General features: G+C 38.1%; 2 protein-coding genes and 1 long non-coding RNA gene across 3 annotated transcripts; all 3 read right to left on the bottom strand.

The window, feature by feature from the left end:
- LOC146454093 (uncharacterized) lies at positions 1 to 19429 on the bottom strand. The gene is made up of 9 exons (XM_085095896.1): positions 19060 to 19429; positions 18346 to 18588; positions 17352 to 17660; positions 17157 to 17234; positions 16328 to 16432; positions 14825 to 14840; positions 14475 to 14583; positions 12475 to 13793; positions 1 to 1051 (listed from the first exon to the last, which is right to left on the bottom strand). The coding sequence occupies exons 1-8, from the start codon at positions 19427 to 19429 to the stop codon at positions 13560 to 13562; spliced, it is 1464 nt and encodes a 487-aa protein (XP_084952022.1). The 3' UTR covers positions 1 to 1051; positions 12475 to 13559.
- Positions 57 to 3178, bottom strand: LOC146454094 (uncharacterized). The gene is made up of 3 exons (XR_014859332.1): positions 3057 to 3178; positions 1876 to 2354; positions 57 to 1842 (listed from the first exon to the last, which is right to left on the bottom strand). It is a non-coding gene; the product is annotated as an uncharacterized LOC146454094 (long non-coding RNA).
- Positions 5329 to 22355, bottom strand: LOC146454092 (lachesin-like). The gene is made up of 4 exons (XM_085095886.1): positions 22286 to 22355; positions 6624 to 7015; positions 5641 to 5883; positions 5329 to 5426 (listed from the first exon to the last, which is right to left on the bottom strand). The coding sequence occupies exons 2-4, from the start codon at positions 6940 to 6942 to the stop codon at positions 5344 to 5346; spliced, it is 645 nt and encodes a 214-aa protein (XP_084952012.1). The 5' UTR covers positions 6943 to 7015; positions 22286 to 22355; the 3' UTR covers positions 5329 to 5343.
- Positions 22356 to 22412: the final 57 nt, after the last annotated feature.

Here is a 22412-nt window from a genome sequence, read left to right as displayed (position 1 = left end):
TGGTGCTACCATTATATTATTATTCTTACAACTGACTTTTTGTTCTTGTTAAGTTCTCTGCAAAAGTAATTACAATCTGTCAGTACAGCACTTGAAGTCGCAGTGATAAGCTCAATGCTTACAGCACTATTTTTGAGCCCCGCGCTCCGCCCTGAATTAAATATTTGTTCATGGCATCCTATAGCAGCAATGTCCTCCTTCAAAGACTTTATCCTGGTGATATACAGCATGGCATGTCTGCTGATGAACTTAACGGCACTTTAAATTGAGAGAGACTTTTCTGACTGAAATATTGCAGATCAGACTGTATTATTTGTTACATCATGGGCGCGCCGAAAGTCATGGCACTCACTGTTTTCCCCATTATGTTGCTTATGGCAAGGTAACTACAATTCATGTACAGTGCATGATACAAGGGCCATTAATATTGTTCTCGTATCCCATATCTCAGCAAATATTTTTACCAAGTAATTAACAGTTATTCAACGAAATCCAGTCATGCATTAGCTCATGCGTATGGCTACCAGTTTATATAGGGTGCGGTTTCGTGGAATAAAAGGCCATCTCCATTTTCAATTTCAACAACAACAACAACAACAACAACAACTTAATTAATTTCAAAGGTGTTTTAAACCTCATAACGATAAGAGACTTTTCTTATGGGATCTGAGCTGTTATTTCTATCCAACTGACCACTGTTATGAGACAAGAACAGTTCTCTGATTGGATATCCGACGTCCGATATTTTCGACGAGACTAAACAAAGAAAGAAAGTCAGATTTCTAGGTCTTAACTATTTTATCTAATCTGACGGTATAATAAGATCTAGAAAGCTTGTTATCTTGGATTTTTTTACAGGCAATTACTGCATGCTTTGACTATCACTGGCTATTTTATCTTTTCCACAATAACGTGTGTGCTTCAGAAATTAATCTGGGCCTCGTTGTTCAAAAGCCGATTAACACTAATCCACGATTAAGAGTTAATGGAGTTTTCATCTCGCTCTTTACAAACGATTTTCAAATCAAAGTTCCCGTTAATCCAGGATTAGCTTAATCGGGCTTTAAACAAACTGGATCCTGAGGGTTATAAAATAGATAAATAAATGAAATGCCTTTCCGGCTTGCTAGAATGTCGGTTGTCAAAAATTCACTACTAAATTTACCCCGTGATGCGAGTGTCCATCCTTTTCAGTACTCTTTTACGAAAAAAAAAACTTTCAGTTATAAATCTTCCAGTTTGTGAACAAACAGGTTGCTTTTACTAAAATGTTTTCATTGTTTACTGTGTTCATTGGTCATTTTCATTCCAACCATTTTCCTTAAAAACTGTATTGAAATTCAAAATACCAGTTTTAATGTCCGTTGTCAGAAGACAATTTAGTGGTGAACAAGTGAGTGTGTTTCTATTTCGGGACCATTGGTCCGAATAGTTGCCTCTAGGATATCTGATGTTCTTAAAACTAGCGCCGGAATAAGCCCTCAAAGCCTCGCTTCGTGGGCTAATATTTGCGTAGGGCAACTATCAGTCAATGGATCCTTGACAGAAACACTGCTGAAAGACTACACAGTTGCTCTGGAAGATTCATTTATCGACCTAAAAGGTTCATTTCTTAACACAATCTTTCAGCCTCGAGCATTATCTTCCGCTTTAATAACCAGAAGGGTTTTATTTGCTTAATGGCTATCGATTAGGGCGCCGATCAGAGCAAGCGGATGTTTACTGTAGCAGCCGTTTTTGATCGACTCAGTATAAGTGCTATTTGTGGGCGACGAATGATAATCAGGAGCTAGACTAATGAGCTTTTACAGCGATTTCTACGGTTTCCAACTAACCAAATTGCTGTGGTTCAAAGAGAATCATTTTTTGTGAGACCTACGCCAGGTTACCCATGAGCTAACCCTTGTTTACCCAATCTATCCTTCCATGGATGAATCATTCTGATTATTTTGGCTTCTCAGAAGTCAACTATGTATTTCTTTAGGCTTTCGTCTTACAAAAGTCAAAAGAAAATTAATCCAAACTTGTGGCAACCTCGTTCCCAGGGTCTCTCCTCTTCACTTCCCAGGGAGCGAGAGAGGGGAGACTCTGGGAACTAGCTTGAACTTGTCGCCGTCAAACTACATTGTAGGATCTATGTTTCCAGCAATGCTTCCAACTGTGTTTGTAGCTGGAATCTCCGAGGAAGCGCTAACTCCCCTAATAACATGCGTAATGACAGCATACTCGGTCTTGGCGTAAGGAGGGGGCTTTTTAATTGGAGGAGGTGCATGAGAAGGGGAGGGTAGTAGTGACAAGTGAGACCTCTGGAAATTTGCCAAGTCAGCATAATTCACCTCACCAGGCTTGGGTTTCTGTTAAAACAATAGAAGACAGAGTTAGGGATGTAGAACCAAACATGCCACAAGCACGCGTACGGTAAATGAAAGTTTGTGCCTGAGTGACTATTCAATGGGAGTGAAAAGCTGGTGAATTTTTGCTCACGCGTTGAATGCTCTAACAAATAAGAGAGACTCGTGGCGAGCTGAGTCACGTATACCGTAATGACATGTGATCCTTGTCCTAACCCGACTTTTTTGGGGGGGAGTTCGTGACAAGCTGGTAACCTTTTACAAACATCAGTTTTATCATTTGTAAGTGATATCCTAGCCGGATGGCTCAACAGATTTTTCACAACTATATACACGAAATGTTTTCACACACTAGACAAAGTTTTTGACTTGTAAGGTAATAGAAAAGAAAATATACATCTCGTTGACTCTTGAAAGGTATTGATATCAAGATCCTTAGGTTTTGTTAATTCACACAGTACGAGCCACAAAGACTCCTTAATCTCGCGCGTATGTGAAATCGGCGTAGTGAAAACTACTGGAGCCGTGTGTTTTTTCAGTCGCACCATAAAATTTGCCGTAAATTGTATTTTCGGTAGATAGAATCCTAAAATGCGACCATTTAAACGAAGGTTATTATTTAATGGTACTTTCGTCTCGTGGTGCTTATTAAACTATAGGAAAAAATCGATTATTTGACATTTACAGTGTCTTTCAATGGCATACCTTCTTAGGTTTCTTCGACCTGTCAACTCGTGGGCAGGTGTTTTGAAAGCCTTCCATGTCAACATATAGATGACAATCTCCACCTCCTTTCCGATCTTGGTCATTTCGACTGAAACGAAAATATTTGCTTGCTAAGCAAGAAGTTGCTCTCTAAAAGTTCAAGCTCCTCCTTTAATTAACTCCTTTGTGGGCGTGAAATGCAAATTTAGACGCCGTTCAGTTCTGGCAAGTTGCAAGCATCTCGCAGACCGAATAAAATTCCCTGAACTTTCATCCCTGGTCGTGTAGCAGAATTTTTGAACTCCCCTTGCACACGTACAACAACATAAATATTAAACAGTGCTACTTACTGCTCTCGTTTTTCCTCTTAGGAGTTACGAATTAATGTGGGAAGAGGCAAATCCGTTCAGCAGTTAAAGGGAAAAGGTAAAAAGAAAAAGTTAACAAATGACAAAGACAATATTGTAGAATACGAATTTTGAACTTTTATCGTTGATGTCGTCTTTTGGCTAATGGTTTGGTTTGTTCGTTTTCTTTTCCTTTCTTTCTTTTTTCACATTTTCACAATATAATTGTACTAAAATAACCAAGGAAGACTTGCGATTGTCGAATGAATCAGAGTCAAACCTACCGACCAATGTTAAGTTGGGTTAAAGGGAGAGTCGTAGTGTCCTTTCGTTTTGCCAGAACTGGCGACCGGCCAGTCTGTAAATTGAATGCGCCATTTTGAAGGGATGGTGCTGTAAAATAGTCCCTCCTAAGATGGTCCGCCGGCTTTATTTTGAAGATTGTCGAATTACTATGATAAAATTGTTTAATGTGGCTTACAAATTGACCTGTCTGCTCGGCCAGTTCTGTCAAACGGAAAGCGCTCGTAAAGAGGCTCTTTGTTTACTATATGCAATATGTGACACATGGGCTGCTTACTATGAGATCAGTAATATAAAGAGCTTAGCTAGAGGCTGGCAATGATGAGTCTGTTAAGCCTGGCAGTAATGAAGTAAATAAAACGTACTTAGTTTGGCATAAAAATGATGGCACGGGCAAGAAATGTTAAATCCTATACAGGACTCAGAAGTGAAAAGTTATAAGCTGTCACTACTCACCCTTGTTGTCCTTTCGCCAGCACAACACCGCAAATGCAGAAGCAACAGCGATAACCAGAAATCCTCCCAGTGCAACGCCAATCAAAATATGCACTTTGGTATTGTCTAAAATGTATTTTAAAAAATATGCATAATTTGTTTTATGTAGCAAGTAACACATAGAATGGTGAAATTTTCGTTTTACTTGGTGATCCCAATGTACAGGCCTTTCCGTTCTTTGTTAGAATAGTGAAGTGCGATATGTGCAACTAATGGGTCTGTAAATGGAGGGCTTATGCATCACACGCCCTTTGTTTAAGAGCTGCTAAATAGTAATGTCCTCTGGTTGACTTATTGTGTATTGCTTCTATTTTTCTTTAGACTAAAACCACTTTTTGCAACGTTATGAGCTTTTAATCAGAAGGATGAAAAAGTAGGTTTGTTACTTGGCTGTTGAAAATATAAAATGGACGCTTCACTTCCATGAACTGTAATTTATTCTTTTGAGTCTGATAGTTTAACTTTGTTTCAAACTATGGCCTCCGATCCTTATCTTAATAACAACTGAGTTTGGATTTATAATATATCTCAATTCAGTACCGTCCTTTTTTTACCATTTATGTCAAAATGGAGGAAATCGTATGGTGCCATAAAAACCAAAATGGTGGAGCGCGGGAAATTTAGACGCGAAAATGCGATCATCATACTCAATTATTTTGTAGAATACTAAATTGTTAGTTCCACTCTTGAAACTAAGCTTTGACGTTTACACTCTTTCAAATATTTAATATAAATTTGTCACAAGAGTGAATTAGATTCCATTTTAATGTCAACGTCATGTTCAGTGAACTGTAAAACCAACCTGACGAAGTTCTTCTTTTCTTATTTCCCGGTGGCACAGATGTGATAGATGGTGCAGCAGTTGGTTTTGTGGAGGTTGCTGTGTGAAGGCAAATTAAGGCATAATTTACGTTCTTATCCACTGGTAAATGACACTCTAAAGGAGTGACATTAATAAGGAGATAGATGGTGGTTACTTACTTGTACGTTTCACTTGAACGGTGATATTGAAACTGGAAGAACCCAGTCTGTTTGTTGCAGTACACGTATAAATTCCCCCATGATTACCATTCACCTCATCTAAACGGAGAGTTTTTTGAGTGCTAATGACTGTACCGTCTGCATTCGTCCATTCATACCATTCATTCATGACATTCAACAGTGAGAGTATCTCCAGCGATTACGTTCCATGTAGACGTCTGTGATTTTATAATTTCTGGAGGACCTGAAAAGTTCAAAGATTCATAACTTAAAAACAACATCCCTACGAACAGAGGCTAAGTCAACACTAGGAAGACTTTGGGAAAACTATTGTAATAGGGAAACGAATGATAGTTTCTCCTAAATCATGCAAATTTGAAATCAAAGCAAACTGACTAATTTAAAATCGCTCTATATATAATATATAAAAAAAGAACACAGAAAAAACATGAACTTACTTGGAAGAGTAATGAAAACATCTCTTCTAGCAGGACTACCAAAACCATTGTCAGCAGTACATCTGTAGCATCCTTCATCCTGTTTACTAGAGATGGTCAAAGGCATAGTGACAACACTGTTATCAGAAAGTCTTGTCCAGGTGATGTTCGGTGCTGGATAACCATCAGCTGTACATTTAAGTGACAATGCATCACCCTTCTTCACTGTCCTGCCGTCAGAGATGGAAGTGATTTTTGGTGGAGCTGCAAAGTCACAATTATAACAGAAATGAGAACAAGTTTTATCAAATAATAAAAATCTCTAACTTAACGATGCAATCGAAATGACGAAGTTGAGGGCTCTGTTACACTGAAGAGGTTACTTTGAGGAAATTAAAACTGGCCAAGATTTACCGTTTTCATCAATCGTTTCCATTCACTTATAAATGCTAATATGTCAAAATACCTCATGTGCTATTGGCCTTTAAGTTGCATATGCTCACGCCAGATTTCAAATTTAGCAGATTAGGCCAATTTCGATAAATTAAAATCATAGCTTGGCTACATTGTTCAAAGATGAATAATTAATTCTTTGTTGTATTCCCATAAGCCTTGAGCCAAGCTAGAATTTTAATATATCGAAATTGGTTTTTGGAAAGGGAAATTGGGTTGCATATTAAAGCGAAATAATCCTAATTAGCGTAACGTGTAAAAGGTTAAACCCTATTAGGTAGCAAAAATGAGGCGCGATCACATTTTACAACAGAAGGCATTATACTAAGTGCTTTTTTAATCTACCACAAAGCTTCATTTTCCGCTGCGAGATATATACAACAACACACAAAAATAACCAAATTACACTATTACATCTTTCCTTTATATATTAGTGCACGTACTGACATGCTATGTTCGCCTGTTGTATTACTTCTTTTGTGTGTAAAATACTACAATGAAAGTACATTAGTACTAGTTAATTAAAAGCAGCCAACTAAACCTGTTTATACCTGTAACCTCGAGCCGTATGTTGTAGGCCCATTTCTTTCCTTCACTGAATATCTCGCACTGAAAAGTAGTATTTTCTCTTTCTGTCACAGTTTTTATTGTCAAAGTGGCAAATTCATTGGTGCTGTTGATGCTGAACCGGTCTCTGTAGTTATTATGGTCGTACATTTGGACGTTTCCACTCACAGCTACATCGCCGATAACGTTTGGCTGTTTGATGCCATAATAAATGATAAACATGGTATACCGGATCCTTTGTCCATCCAACAAATTGTAATTCCATCTCAAATGAACATTTTTACTTCCAATAAGTACTCTCATGACAGCGGTTTGAATGTTATCTGTATTAGGAACCTTTTGAGGGGAGGAGGGCCAGTCCACATAAATATGGCATCTGTAAGAAAATGTTTATTTGTTAGCTGTCAAGTAATCTCACTTAACAGTCCTCTGATTTTTATTAGCAAATTGTCTGTGTCACGAGGAGAATCTGGCAAATATATCAGAGAGAATCTGGTGGCTTTAGCCTGGGATTTTAGGCGCTTTTTTTTTTAAATGGAACAGGGTAGGTGTAAATTGTTTTCTAAATAGCATCAATGCAACAGCCATATTTTTCAGCAGTCATTAAAAGCGTGACTACTTTTTTTTTTTTATCTGAACTGAGAAACACAGGAATAAGGAATAAAAATGGCAGTTTAGAGTGGAATAAGTTTAGAAAACGACATGGCCAGTTACTTAGAAAGATGTGACCATATAAATAATGAAATGTTACTAAGGTTGCTGTAAGTGGAAAAGAATGGCTGATCTCTTGTGCACCTTAGTTGCTCCCATCCATTCTAGAACCGATTCAGTATTGTTATAAAGTTAGCGATTCTATCTAAAAGCTAGCTAGGTGGATTTCAATCGCATTGTCCCTGTACCAATTGCCTTATTTATGCCTTTCCCCTTCCATTCTTACACGTAGAATGGCTGTCATGTGCGCTGGCTTGCCTGAGCTCGGTTTACTGGACAAAAACATTTAGACTACCAGGATTGGACAAAATGGCTATGAGCACAGTCTCAGGCTTTTATTCAAAATAATGGTCAATCTTAGCCTCGACGTTCTTATTGAAAACGTTCTTTTTAAAAAAAAAATGAGTGTACTGCTGAACTGCTCCGACAATATTAATTGATTTCACGGAATAATTATAGACTGTATTTTTCTCGTAAATAGTTTTATCGTTTTCGCAACCGCCCTTCCGCCCGTTTCATATGGAAAGCTATTAATCAGCTGAACAAATTCTGCTCAGAAATTACGTATACCGCATTGAAAGTGACTCAAAAAAGCAAACTGGACGACTGGTGAGGTCACAAAAATGAAGATGAATATACTTCATTTTGTTAATTTCAACACATTACTACATTCTACAGCTTCAAATACAATGGAATCTAGATTTTTTGAAAACCTCCTGGAGAAATTAAATTTGATTCGAAAGATCGGGAGTTCAAAAAGTAGGAGGTAAAACGCTGACTGAAGCAAATCCAAGGAAAACAACTTTTGGTTCGAAGAATCAGGACTTTCGAAGAATCGAGATTCGACTGTACGTAATTCATCTTGTCTCACACGCTAGTCTTGCGACATAAAACTAAACTTGAAGGATCATACTCTCCGTTTGTTCCTGAAAAGGTGCATTCTCCTAGCTTTAAAATCGCCACTCAAACTTTAGTAGAAATGGGTACGGAGATCTATGAAAAATCAATTTGCTTGTGTGAGAGTTTTAAACTTCCTTAGAAATTGACTTGGGGTACAAGTCAGAGATTTTGAAAGGCAACCCTTAGAGCGAGGTACCAGAATCTGGTTTTGTGGAATGGATGAAATTCATTTTCACCCCTAGAAGGTACAAATTCACAAACAAGTAACTTTTCCTTAATACCCCCAATAAGTAGTTACAAGGAATGGTCCGATGGGTTACCATACCTATCTAAAAGATACCTTAAGCACCTAAGTCAGTGTTTTAGCTCCATAGTTTTCATGAACAGAGAAATGTAAAAATTTTCCTTAGATAGAAACGTCTTCCCTCTCAGGTCAACTCTATAATGATTTCCCTGTTGGCCAAGGGTAAAGTCCATCTTACCATTGTCTTTTCAAACTCAACAGAACTCTATTACAAAATACATAAACCAAATGTGTGAATTTAAATTACCAATTCCTACATAATTATTACTACTACTGCTAAACGTGAGGGGCAATCCTTGATTTGGTGGCTTCGGCCCGAGTAATTTAACGCAATTTAATTTTACATACCTGAAAATCGTCTTTTTAGAAGTAGATGTACTGCGCATTAAACAAGGAAATCCCTTAGAGTTCTTTGAGAACAGTATTTTGGTTTGACTGGACTTCCACTAATAGACAGCCACCTGAGAGTTCAACAAAGCCGATTCCTAAATTTAGCCACACCGTATGAGTCCCCAACCTGTTTCAAGTTATCGGCGTATAAGGCATTTGGGAATTGTACTCAACTCATCCCCTGATTTGGAGCTAACTGCGGGGGATGAAATAAAAGCCCCCCCCCCCCCCCCCCCCACGAAGGGTTATTTTAAGCTAAAAATTGTTATTCCACTTAGAGAGTTGAACTAAATCTTAATCTTTGTTTAATCAACCTATCTCTATGATGCAGAATTAAATTGTTTATTTTGTTTTGATGTATAAGGATCGGCTTTTATGGAAGAAAAAAGAAACCGTTGGTTTGGATATAGACGACTGTTTCTCCCACGCGAGTCAAACTTGACTGGGCGTCTACGTTAACCATAAATTTCCGTATTGACCGACCCAAAGTTCATACTTAACCGTAGATCACTATCGATGGAGAGTAAAGCAGCTACTAAGGTGAAATAACAACGTAAAAGGACCAAATTCAAGGTGTTTTGGAAAACACGAGCACATGACAGTAATCTTTTTTCTTCCCTGTCTTAACTTAAAATGCCGTTCCCACAAGTTCTGAATGGATACTCCAAAACAAGGCTGGATACCTTGTTGATGTTTACACAACGGAAAACGTTAAAATCAAAGTAGTGTACCGTCTCGAGCCTGGGTCATTTGCTTACATCTCCTATTCGTACCCAGGGTAAGCTGACAAACTGTGACAATTTAATTTGAACTTGTTTCAGAGACTTAACCATGGCAACAAATGAAAACTAACCGCTTTTAAATCAGTGCTAATGCCTAAATATTGTAGATCAGTGCTAGCGCCCGCAGCCCTGTTCCTCCTGTTGCTCTGCTTAAGAAAGGGCCCTCTGTTCTCGTCTACGTCAGCACTATGAGGATCTTGAATTATGGTAATTGTAATGTCTACTATATACCATACATATCAAAATAGTCTAATGGCGGTTCACACTTCTTCTTTGAGGTAAAATAGGACGGCAGAATGTAAAGGCGCCACTGGCAGCCGCTATCAGTGAATATTTTGATCTCACCAACCCATCCAAAACAAGCATGGATGTAAAAGACAGATGAAAACAGATATAGAGATATACCACTACGCCATAGCAACAGTGTGCATGTTCTTTAACATCCCACAGATTATTACGAACAAGTGTTGTGAGACGGGACCTATGGTTTATCGTCCTTATGCGAGAAGACTAGATAGTCTAACCATTTGCAGATGTCATTATGTAAACAATATAACGTGTCTAACCTTCTTCTGTAGTATTCATTTTAGCTACAACCGTTCTACAGTGGTCTTGTTACAAGGAGGCTTTATTAATGTATCAAACATGTACACGGGTAAGCCCACTGTAAGCCTCTGTAAGCAGTCTCTTGTTTGTGATCAAGGACCATTTGCTCGAAAGCCGGTTAACGCTAACCTGGAATTAAAAATCAACCAAGGCATTTATTTCTCTGGTTGAAAGGCGTTTCTGACACTATAGTTAAAAGTTTTATACAGCTCAAAATAGCAAGCAAAGTTTAAAATGCTTTACAAAAAACATTCAAACAAAACAGCTCCACGAAGGACGTTGAGATACCCTTATTTAGAGAGTTACTGGAGTAGTGTCCTTATTATATTTAGAAACAATGGTGCTTCATTAGTCAAGTATTTGAGAATTGGAGTCATTTCAAGCCCCATTTGGCGTTAGTTATAAGAGGTAAAGGGATCATTTAAAGGTTGATTTTATAATTATAATTCCTGTTTTGAAATTAAACTAAATCTGTTTTTACTCTAATTTTTTTAGTGCAAAAACTAGATTCGTCGACTTACAAAACTGAAAGACCACTTCACTAAGATGCTATTTTTTTCTAAGGACCTTCTTAGGATATCGAAAAGAAGAGAAAAGTTCGATGGAATGAATATGTAGAAACCAGTCAAATACCAGGAAATAGTGCTACCATTGTATTATTATTCTTACAAGTAACAAGTAAAATTTTATTTTTCTTCTGCAAAAGTAATTACAATCTGTCAGTAAAGCACTTGAAGTCGCAGTGATAAGCTCAATGCTTACAGAACTATTTTTGAGCCTTGCGCTCCGCCCTGAATTAAATATTTGTTCTTGGCATCCCATAGCAGCAATGTCCTCCTTCAAGGACTTGATACTGGTGATATACAGCATGACATGTCTGCTGATGAACTTAACGCGGCACTTTAAATTGAGAAAGACTTTTCTGACTGAATTATTGCAGATCATACCGTATTATTTGTTACATCATGGGCGCGCCGAAAGTCATGGCACTCACTGTTTTTTTCCATTGCTTATGGCAAGGTAACTACAATTCATGTACCACATGATCCGAGAGCCATTAATATTTTTCTCATATCCCATATCTCAGCAAATATTTTTACTAAGTAATTAACAATTATTCAACGAAATCCAGTCATGCATTAGCTCATGCATATGGCTACCAGTTCATGTAGGGTGCGGTTTCGTAGAATAAGAGGCCATCTCCATTTTCAATTTCCAAGGTGCTTCGAACCTAATTACGATAAGAGACTTTTCTTATGGGATCTGAGCTGTTATTTCTAACTAACTGACGACGGTTATGAGACAAGAACAGTTGTCTGATTGGATATCCGACGTCCAATTTTTTCGACGAGAAAATTAAAAATTAAAAAAAGGTTTTGATGGTTCTTTTCTCAACTTTTAACTTGTAAATAACAATTTCAGCTGCTTGGTATATGTTAATAAAGATTATATTATTATTAAAAAAAATTAAAACAAAGAAAGAAAGTCAGATTTCTAGGTCTTAACTATTTTCATCTAAGCTGACTGTATAATAAGATCTAGAAAACTGGTTATCTTGGATTTATTTACAGGCAATTATTGCATGCTTTGACTATCACTGGCTGTTTTATCTTTTCCACAATAATGCGTGTGTCTCAGAAATCAATCTGGGCCTCGTTGTTCAAAAGCCGATGAACACAAATCCACGATCAAGAGTTAATCGAGGTTTCATCTATAATAATAATAATAATAATAATAATAATAATAATAATAATAATAATAATAATAATAATAATAATAATAATAATAATAATAATAATAATAATAATAATAATAATAACCTTTATTTACCCTCGGCAGTGTTTATAGCACAAGTGCTAGTGGGGCCGAGCATTAAACCTCGTAAAGAAACAACATATATTGAAAATAACATGGTTAAAAATCCCAACTGGCAGGAGGCAGACCAACTGGCTATTTACAAGCGCGTCCGAGGAGTTAAACTCGGGGCTACCGAGAAACAACTCCAGCTAGCGGTCAGAGCGGGACTTGAACCCGGGACCACCGGATTTCAATTCCGGCACTCTAACCACTCGACCACGCTGCCCCCCATCTCGCTCTTTTAAAACGATTTTGAAATCAAAGTTCCCGTTAATCTACGATTACCTTAATCGGGCTTTAAACAACTGGGTCCTGAGGGTTATAAAATAGATAAATCAATGAAATGCCTTCCGGCTTGCTGCAATGTCGGTTGTCAAAATTTCACAACTAAATTTACCCCGTGATGCGAGTGTCCATCCTTTTAAGTACTCGTCTACCCCCAAAAAACTTTCAGTTATAAATCTTCCAGTTCGTAAACAAACAGTTTGCTTTCACTATAATTTTTTCACCCTTTGCTGTATTCATTCGTCATTTTTATTCCAACCTTTTTTCCCTAAAAACTGTATCGAAAATTCAAAATACCAGTTTCAATGACCGGTGTAAGAGGACAATTTAGTGGTGAACAAGTGAGAGAGTGTTTCCATTTCGGGACCATTGGTCCGAATAGTTACCCCTTGGAAATCTGATGTACTTAAAACTAGCGAATAAGCCCTCAAAGCCTCGCTTCTTGGGCTAATATTTGTTTTTAAAAACATCAAATTTGCGTAGGGCAACTATCAGTCAATAGTTCCTTGACAGAAACACTACTAAAAGAATTCACAGTTGCTCTGGAAGATTCATTTATCGACCTAAAAGGTTTCATTTCCTAACACAATCTTTCAGCCTCGAGCATTATCTTCCGCTTTAATAACCAGAAGGGTTTTATTTACTTAATGGCTATCGATTAGGGCGCCGATCAGAGCAAGCGGATGCTTACTGTAGCAGCCGTTATTGATTGACATCAGTATAAGTGTTTTTTGTGGGCGACGAATGATAATCAGGAGCTGGACTAATGCGCTTTTACAACGATTTCTACGGTTTGCAACTAACCAAATAGCTGTGGTTCAAACAGAATCATTTTTTTGTGAGACCAGGTTACCCATGAGCTAACCCTTGTTTACCCAATCTATTCTTTCATGGATGAATCATTCTGATTATTTTGGCTTCTCAGAAGTCAACTATATATTTCTTTAGTCTTTCGTCTTACAAAAGTTAGAAGAAAATTTATTCAAACTTGTCGCAAACCTCGTTCCCAGGGTCTCTCCTCTTCACGTCCCAGGGAGCGAGAGAGGGGACACCCTGCGAACGAGGTTGAACTTGTCGCCGTCAAACTACATTGTAGGATCTATGTTTCCAGCAATGCTTCCAGCTGTGTTTGTAGCTGGAATCTTTGAGTCAGCGGCAACTCCCCTGATAACATGCGTAATGACAGCATACTCTGTCTTGGCGTAAGGAGGGGGCTTTTTAATTGGAGGAGGTGCGTGAGAAGGGGAGGGTATTAATGACAAGTGAGACCTCTGGAAATTTGCCAAGTCAGCATAATTCACCTCACCAGGCTTGGGTTTCTGTTAAAATAATAGAAGACAGAGTTACAAAATGTAGAACCAAACATGCCACAAGCACGCGTACGGTAAATGAAAGTTTGTGCTCGAGTGACTATTCAGTGGGAGTGAAAAGCTGGTGAATTTTTGCTCACGCGTTGAAGGTTCCAACTAATAAGAGAGACTCGTGGCGGGCTGAGTCACTTATACTGTAATCAGATGTGATGCTTGTCCTAACCCGACTTTTTTTGGGGGGTAGTTCGTGAAAAGCTGGTAACCTTTTACAAACATCAGTTTTATCATTTGTAAGTGATATTCTGGACGGATGGCTCAACAGATTTTTCACAACGATATACACGAAATGTTTTCACACACTAGACAAAGTTTTTGACTTGTAAGGTAATAGAAAAGAAAATATACATCTCGTTGACTCTTGAAAGGTTTTGATATCACGATCCTTAGGTTCTGTTAATTCACACAGTACGAGCCACAAAGACTCCCTCATCTTGCGCTTATGTGAAATCGGCGTAAAAAAATAGCATTAACATTAAATTTGCTGTAAATTGTATTTTCTGCAGATAGAATCCTAAAATGCGACCATTCAAACGAAGTTTATTATTCAATGGTACTTTCGTCTTGTGATGCTTATTCAACTATAAAGTAACATCGATTATTTGACTTTTACAGTGTCTTTCAATGGCATACCTTCTTAGGTTTCTTCGACCTGTCAACTCGTGGGCAAGTGTTTTGAAAGCCTTTCATGTCAACATATAGATGACAATCTCCACCTCCTTTCCGATCTTGGTCATTTCGACTGAAATGAAAATATTTGCTTGTTAAGCAAGAAGTTGCACTCAAAACGTTTAAGCTCCTCCTTTAATTCACACCTTTGTGGGCATGAAATGCAAAATTAGACGCCGTTCAGTTCTGGCAAGTTGCAAACATCTCGCAGACCGAATAAAATTGCGTGAACTTTCATCCCTGGCGGTGTAGCAGAATTTTTGAACTCCCCGTGCACACGTACAACAACATAAATATTAAACAATGCTACTTACTGTTCTCGTTTTTCCTCTTCGGAGTTACGAATTAATGTGGGAAGAGGCAAATCCATTCAGCAGTTAAGGGGAAAAGGTAAAAAGAAAAAGTTAACAAATGACAAACACAATATTGTAGAATACGAATTTTGAAGTTTTATCGTTGATGTCGTCTTTTCGCTAATGGTTTGGTTTGTTCGTTTTCTTTTCCTTTCTTTCTTTCTCACATTTTCACAATATAATTGTACTAAAATAATCAAGGAAGACTTGCGATTATCGAATGAAGCCGAGTCAAACCTACTGACTAATGTTAAAGGGCCTTTGTCACGATAACGCGCATGTGCGATCTTGATTGACAATTTTTTTTAACCAATAAGAAATCGTAATAATCACCCCTGCGCGGCAGCGCCAACCGCAGGTAGTCTAAAGTTTTCAGGTGCGTTCTAAAACCTCTTTGTTTGACCTTTAACCTTTTGTATTTGTAAGATATTTATGTTTTATAATGGCAAGTAATATTGTAGACAGTGTAGACGATGAAGAGGTATAGGTGAGGGAAAACATTTTGTCTTTGTTTCGCTGCGAAGGCGGCCAAATGTGAAATTTCCGAGCTTAGTTCGTCGATGGAATATTTTGTTCATCCTCCGTTTATTGAAAATTTGCATAACCAAGAGTTTCGTGGAATACAAGCTCATACACTTTAATTTCTTCCAACTGGCGCGTACATCGGCAGCAACATAAAATTTCCGATGCTCGTCCTCCCATCTTCTCATCGTTTTTTTCTTCTTTTCTTTTGAAACAAGGCGGTTACAAGGCGACAAGAGCTTTCGTCCAGAGCCGGTTCGAATACCTCCTCTCGAGGACATCGATTTTCTCGGCGATATTCACATAAAAATACAAAATATGCGATTTCAATCCCTCACCAATGACCAAACAGTTCCTCGATATCGTTATTTTCACTTCTAGAAGCCTCACAAGGTGGATGGAAAAAAGATTTTCCTCGCAGATGCCTACTTTGAAAACTGTTCCGTCGGATCAGAAATCAAATCGCCGCACATGCGCAGAAGAGTGTCAAATGCCCTTTAAGTTGGGTTAAAGGGAGAGTCGTAGTGTCCTTTCCTTTTCCTAGAACTGGCGACCGGCCGGTCTGTAAATTGAATGCGCCATTTTGAAGGGATGGTGATGGTCCGCCGGCTTTATTTTGAAGATCGTCGAATTACTATGATAAAATTGTTAAATGTGGCTTACAAATTGACCTGTCTGCTCGGCCAGTTCTGTCAAACGGAAAACGCTCGTAAAGAGGCTCTTTGTTTACTATATGACAATATGTGACGCATGGGCTGCTTACTATGAGGTCAGTAATATAAAGAGCCTAGCTAGAGGCTGGCAATGATGAGTCTGTTAAGCCTGGCAGTAATCAAGTAAATGAAACGTACTTAGTTTGGCATAAAAATGATGGCACAGGCAAGAAATCTTAAATCCTATACAGGATTAAGAAGTGAAAAGTTATAAGCTGTCACTACTCACCCTTGTTGTCCTTCCGCCAGCACCACACCGCAAATGCAGAAGCAACAGCGATAACCAGAAATCCTCCCAGTGCAACGCCAATCAAAATATGCACTTTGGTATTGTCTAAAATTATTTTAAAAAATATGCATAATTTGTTTTATGTAGCAAGTAACACATAGAATGGTGAAATTTTCGTTTTACTCGGTGATCCCAATGTTCAGGCCTTTCCGTTCTTTGTTGGAATAGTGAAGTGCGATATGTGCAACTTACGAGTCTGTAAATGGAGGGCTTATGCATCACACGACCTTTGTTTAAGAGCTGCTAAATAGTAATGTCCTGTGGTTGCCTTTGTATTTATTGCTTCTATTTTTCTTTAGACAAAAACTTCTGTTTGCAATATTATGAGCTCTTCATCAGAAGGATGAAAAAGTAGGTTTGTTACTTGACTGTTGAAAATATAAAATGGACGCTTCATTTCCATGAACTGTAATTTATGCTTTTGAGTCTGATAGTTTATCTTCGTTCAAACTATGGCGTCCAATCCTTATCTTGATAACAACCGAGTTTAGTATTACAGTAGCTATCAATTCAGTACCGTTGCTATCTCACAATAGCGGAAACCGTATGATGTCATAAAACCAAAATGGTGGCGCGCGGGAAATTTAGACGCAAAAATGCGATCATCACATTCAAATTATTTCTTTAATACTAAATTGCTATTTCCACTTTTGCCTCAGTTGAAATTTACGCTCTATTCCAAAAGTTTAATATCACTTTGTTTATAAGAGTTAATTAGATTCCATTTGAATGAGTACCTAACCCATGCCTAGAGAAAAGTAAAACCAACCTGACGAAGTTGTTCTCCCCTTATTTCCCGGTGGCACTGATGTGGTAGATGGTGCAGCAGTTGGTTTTGTAGAGGTTGCTGTGTGAAGGCAATTGTCATGACTTCAAATTATAGTATCATTTACGTATTTTATCCACTGGTGAATGACACTCTAAAGGAGTGAGACGTTTAAGGAGATAGATAGTGGATACTTACATGTACTTTTCACTTGAACTGTGATAGTGAAACTATCAAAACCCAGTCTGTTTGTTGCATTACACGTATAAATCCCTCCATGACTACCATTCACCTCATCAAAACGGAGAGTTTTTTGAGTGCTAATGACTGTACCGTATCCATTCGTCCATTCATATCGTGGACCAGGCCTTCCATTTGCATGACATTCAATAGTCAGAGTATCTCCAGTGATCACGTTCCACGTAGACGTTTGGTTTTTTATAATTTTTGGCGGACCTAAAAAGTTCAAAGATTCAGAACTTAAGGACAAGATCCCGTGCTCAGAGGCTCAGTCGACTCTCAGGAGACTCCGAAAAAACTAGCATAATGGGAAAACGAGTGACAGTGCCTCAATTTGCTACTGGGCATACTTTCTGCTCATTTCGGTGTGGTCAGAAAAGTCGAGTTTCTTAAGAACAGAGCTCACCAAACAAGCTAAGTTTGCGCAGTTACTGACTGTGCGGAAAAAGCAGCTCTTAGCAAGGGTTATTGAAATTCACTAAGAAAATTGGGGGTGACAACGCCTTTTTCAGATATTATTTAGCCTCAATCTGGAAAGAAATACCTTTAGCTTTTTCCATTGTTATGTATTTTACAGCTTCTTTTAGAATGTTTGTTGCTTATTTATCTCAGTGAAAAATGGGTAAAAATTGCAAACTGTTCAGGGCTTTCTTGCCGCATGCAGGGTTTTTGAAGGAACCATAAATTTGAGCCATTTATAACGTTCTGAGTGCGGGATTTATGCACAGGCAACACTTATTGTAGGTTAGCTAACTTCCCCAAAGGTTAAGTTGGACTTCGAGCCTAATTGGCCTATCACAAAGTCATCCCCCGCAACTAAGAAGACAGACAATTTAAGGTTAAATTTATTTCTTGGGGAATAACACGTTTCGTATCCTGAAGCTGAAATTTCAAGCCAATTTGTTGATGATTAGGAGTCCAAAAATACCAAATTTTGGAAAAACGGACTTACTCATAATAGTAATGGAGACCTCCCTCCTAGCCGGCCGTCCGGCTCCGTTTTCAGCAATACATCGGTAGATTCCTCCGTCCTGTTTGCCAGCGATAGTCAAAGGTGAGGTGACAACGTTGTCATCAGACATCCTTGTCCAAGTGATGCGCGGTAATGGATAACCCGTTGCTGTACATTTAAGTGGAACCATATCACCCAGATTTACAGTATTGTCAGCAGAGATGTCAGTGATCTTCGGTGAAACTACAAAATTAAAGCAACAAGTGAAATAAAATCTAGCTACCTCATTGAATTATTATGAACCTCTCGATCTTCTGCAAAGAATGCTTATTATCATATAAAAGAAAAAAAACAACAACAACAATAACGATTTACCCTTGTAGGATGTCCCTTTTGAAGGAAATGTTTTAATTCTATGCAGACTATCGTGGGTGCGCATTCCCACATCATATGATGCCATCACTTCCCTTTGTAGACCTCAAAGGACACTTAGTGATTACTTTGTACCAATCCTCGGTGTCTCTTTGTTATACCTTTTATAGTTGGGTGTCTTATGGAAGGGAGCGGAATCAGCTCCTCCCTGTCGGCAAGATAGGGTTTGACTATTTAAAAATCAGTGTTACCTTTGCATTTGACTTCAAGAAACAACGTAGAGAACAAGAACAGACTTCTACATTATGTACAATAATCAAATTGCAATTACTGTAGTTGTACCTGTTACTTCTATCCGTATGTTGTATGCCCATGAAGTTAGATCTGCTAAAAGAAGTCTACACTGGAAGGTAGCGTTCTCTCTTTCAGTAACAAGAAAGATCGTCAAGGAAGAAACTTCACCGGTGCTTTCGATACTGAAACGATTTCTCAAGTATTTTTCTATATTAGATTTCCCTTTGGATGCAACTCCAATATGCTTCGTATCAATCGTGAAGGAGGCAGACAATATGCCTTGGTTACCCAGCAGATTGTAATTCCATTTAATAAGAGCATTGGTACTTCCATTCAGTACTTGAATAACAGCAGTTTTAATGTTAGCTTCATATCCTTCTACAGTCTGGTTCCATCCCGGAGCCGGGGCAGTCCACATCAGTGACGCACCTGAAATTTTGGTTAAAAGTTAAATAACAATGGTATGGTCTTTATTTGGTTTAACGTAATGAGTAGTAACTTAAAAGTGAAGTTAAAGTCTCCTGGTGTCGATTACCTGGTCGACTTACAGACTCCGGTAATAACTTTAGACTTCTGCCTCTACAGTTTTTTTTAGTAAAGAGGGGGAGGCACACTTTTGCCTGTCTGTAGACCTGCACGTTTCAAGAGCTCTACTTTCATCGTACCCTGATAACATGCACCTGCATGGCTCCTTCGAAGCGCTATTTTATTTCGACCAATATTTCAAGTAGTACCACTAGTCTTCTTGTTCATGCTAAGAGTTATACTAAGAGGGAAAAAGAAAGGGGAAAAAAAGGCTCTACTTAGTTAGGTTCAATTGACGACATAAGTTGTTTCAAAAGTTTCGTAATGACGCGCTTCGTGTAAAATGGACTCTAGGTGTCTTAGTGCAGGTTCAACTCGATCTTTTGGTTTCTCTAAATACGTTTTTTTTTCATTGTCTTCGTTTAACTCTCTTATAAACATGACTGCATAATATTACTTTTTGTTAGGCGCTGGCTAAGCATCGCTCGCTGTAGCTACAGATTAGTCGGGTAGAACATCCGAACTAGTTATCGGGAAGTCATAGGTTCGACTCCTGTTGGGAGTGTCCCTGACTGAAAAAAAATACTCCTATCAAGAAGAGAGCTTTACTACCAAATTTATCTGAAAACTTCGCTCTCACTTGATCATTGACAAAATCAGTACCAGTGTTATTACCATACACCGGCCAACAAAAAGTATGATAGACTGGCAGCTACAAAGAAGTCATAACATTGACATTGAAGGATCGTGGAGTACAGAAAACAGTACAGTGATACAGAACATAATATTGCTATCTCTTGCAGACGGTTATTATATAAGGTGGTAAGATTAGCGCGCCTTAATAAGTGAAGCATTTCAATGAATTTGTCAGTACCCTCTTGCGTCGTATTTTTCTACTGCCTAGATGAGTGGAGAAACGGAGTAGGATTGTCATTCCCTTGTTGGGAGATAAAAACGATAGTAGCAGACCCCATATGAGATCAACGTACAAGTATGAACGGTCGATTTGCTCTATCAGCACGCTCTAACAAAAACGATTTGACTGAGCAATCTGAATGGTCAAAAGTTACCAGAATGTGTTTTCAAATCAACTAAATTTTGGAATGAAAGTGACATGCAGTAAATAATTGGCAAGAAAAAAATGAGGTACTTAATTTCAAATCATATTTAAGATTAGGTGCTTTGCTGTTCTTGGAAATATTGGAGCCACATTCTTTAATATCATCAATGCATCTCTTTTTTGGTCGTTTTGGTGGTTACTATTTAAGAAATCATGGTTTGGATCCTAGAGTGGCTTTACGATGCCAAATAGTATCAGCAGTTAGGTACCATTATTCTAATTCTGCTTTATATTACTGAAATGCTCTCGCAATGCGAATGGATTCACGGAATAAGAAGAATGCATTTTTCTCGTAAATAGTTTTATCGTTTTCGCAACCGCCCTTCCGCTCGGAAATTGCCAGTTGAAGCAATACCCGTCAAAACAACCCTCTCTGAGTAAACATATTCTTCTTTCAGATTAGCCCCAATACCCAAACGATAGTGCAAGGTGTTACAAAAACTAAGTTAGGTTCAGAACGTAGTCTCCCCAACACATTCGCCGTACTTCGCTCATACCCTTTGAGAATAAACTACCTTTTAAAAACCGCTCAATGCACCTAACTGGTATACAGCTTAGTTCTTGCGGCAGCAGCACGTATTTTACCCGCTCATCCTAGAACGAAAAATTCATAATCTTTTATTGCCGTCTGTGTGAAAGGCGTCATTGAACCAGATATTTTATTGGGAACAAACACTCCTCCATCCGTTGGTGTATGCACATTGTATTCTAACAGATGCATATGTATGTAGATTGCACCTTTAACTTTTTTGAAGTCATATAGTTACTTTAACCTCTACATAATTTTGGTTTGTGTTAACTAACTACACGACCCCACAAACATAATAAAGATACACAGTAATCGTGTATATATAAAGGATGACTATATTTCGTTATTAATTGATTGACTTCGCGTACAGAAGTTCGTGGCGACGCTTCAAAAGACCTTAAAAAAGCACCTTACGTGGCAACGGCAACGTGGAGGTCCATAGACTTAAGGTCTTATGAGCAAAAAAATGGAACTGCACGTACGTTATACGTTTCAGTATGTCTCTTTGTCGTACCTGGTAAAAGAACAACGTGACATGACCAAATTCAAAGTTTTGTGGAGAATGGGACCACACTATGTTAAATTCACGATACCATACTATGCCATAATGTTTATTTAACTGAAACACGATGAGTTTTAACGCAATAACTGGTGGGGTCTTTCTTAACCTAAAGGCCATTTCTACCAATTCAGTTCCTGGATAGTTCGGACATCATTGCACAAGATGAACGATTCGAATAATAACGAGGTGAAGTTATATTTGCAAGTGACGTGTTAGCTAATTAGCGTTACCGTTGAATTTACTTACGGTCTCTGATATCTCGTCAAAAACAGACAAGCTTGTTTCAAGTTCAAGTTTCAAGTTTCAAGTTTATTAAGTTTTTCAAACAGTTACTTACAATGAATACCGCCTGCAAATAGCGAGCTAATCTAGGCAGGCGGTGTTAAGGACATACATACATACATACATACATACATACATACATACATACATACATACATACATACATACATACATACATACATACATACATACATACATACATACATACATACATACACGAATAATCAACGTGACGTGAATTTTATTCTGTACTTACCTCCTCTGTGGCCAAAATGAATCACTCCAAGCAGTAGTGTAGCAAAATAGGGTATTAACTTCATGGTTGATCTAAAAGGACAAACCAACAAAGAGAATATATGTATCATCAACAAAACAGTATTTAA

This window comes from Pavona decussata, unplaced genomic scaffold (genome assembly GCF_977016875.1).
Source record: "Pavona decussata unplaced genomic scaffold, jaPavDecu1.1 SCAFFOLD_315, whole genome shotgun sequence".
NCBI lineage: Eukaryota > Metazoa > Cnidaria > Anthozoa > Scleractinia > Agariciidae > Pavona > Pavona decussata.
The sequence above is the reverse complement of the archived record's forward strand: the minus strand, read 5'-3'. Positions and strand labels throughout refer to the sequence as shown.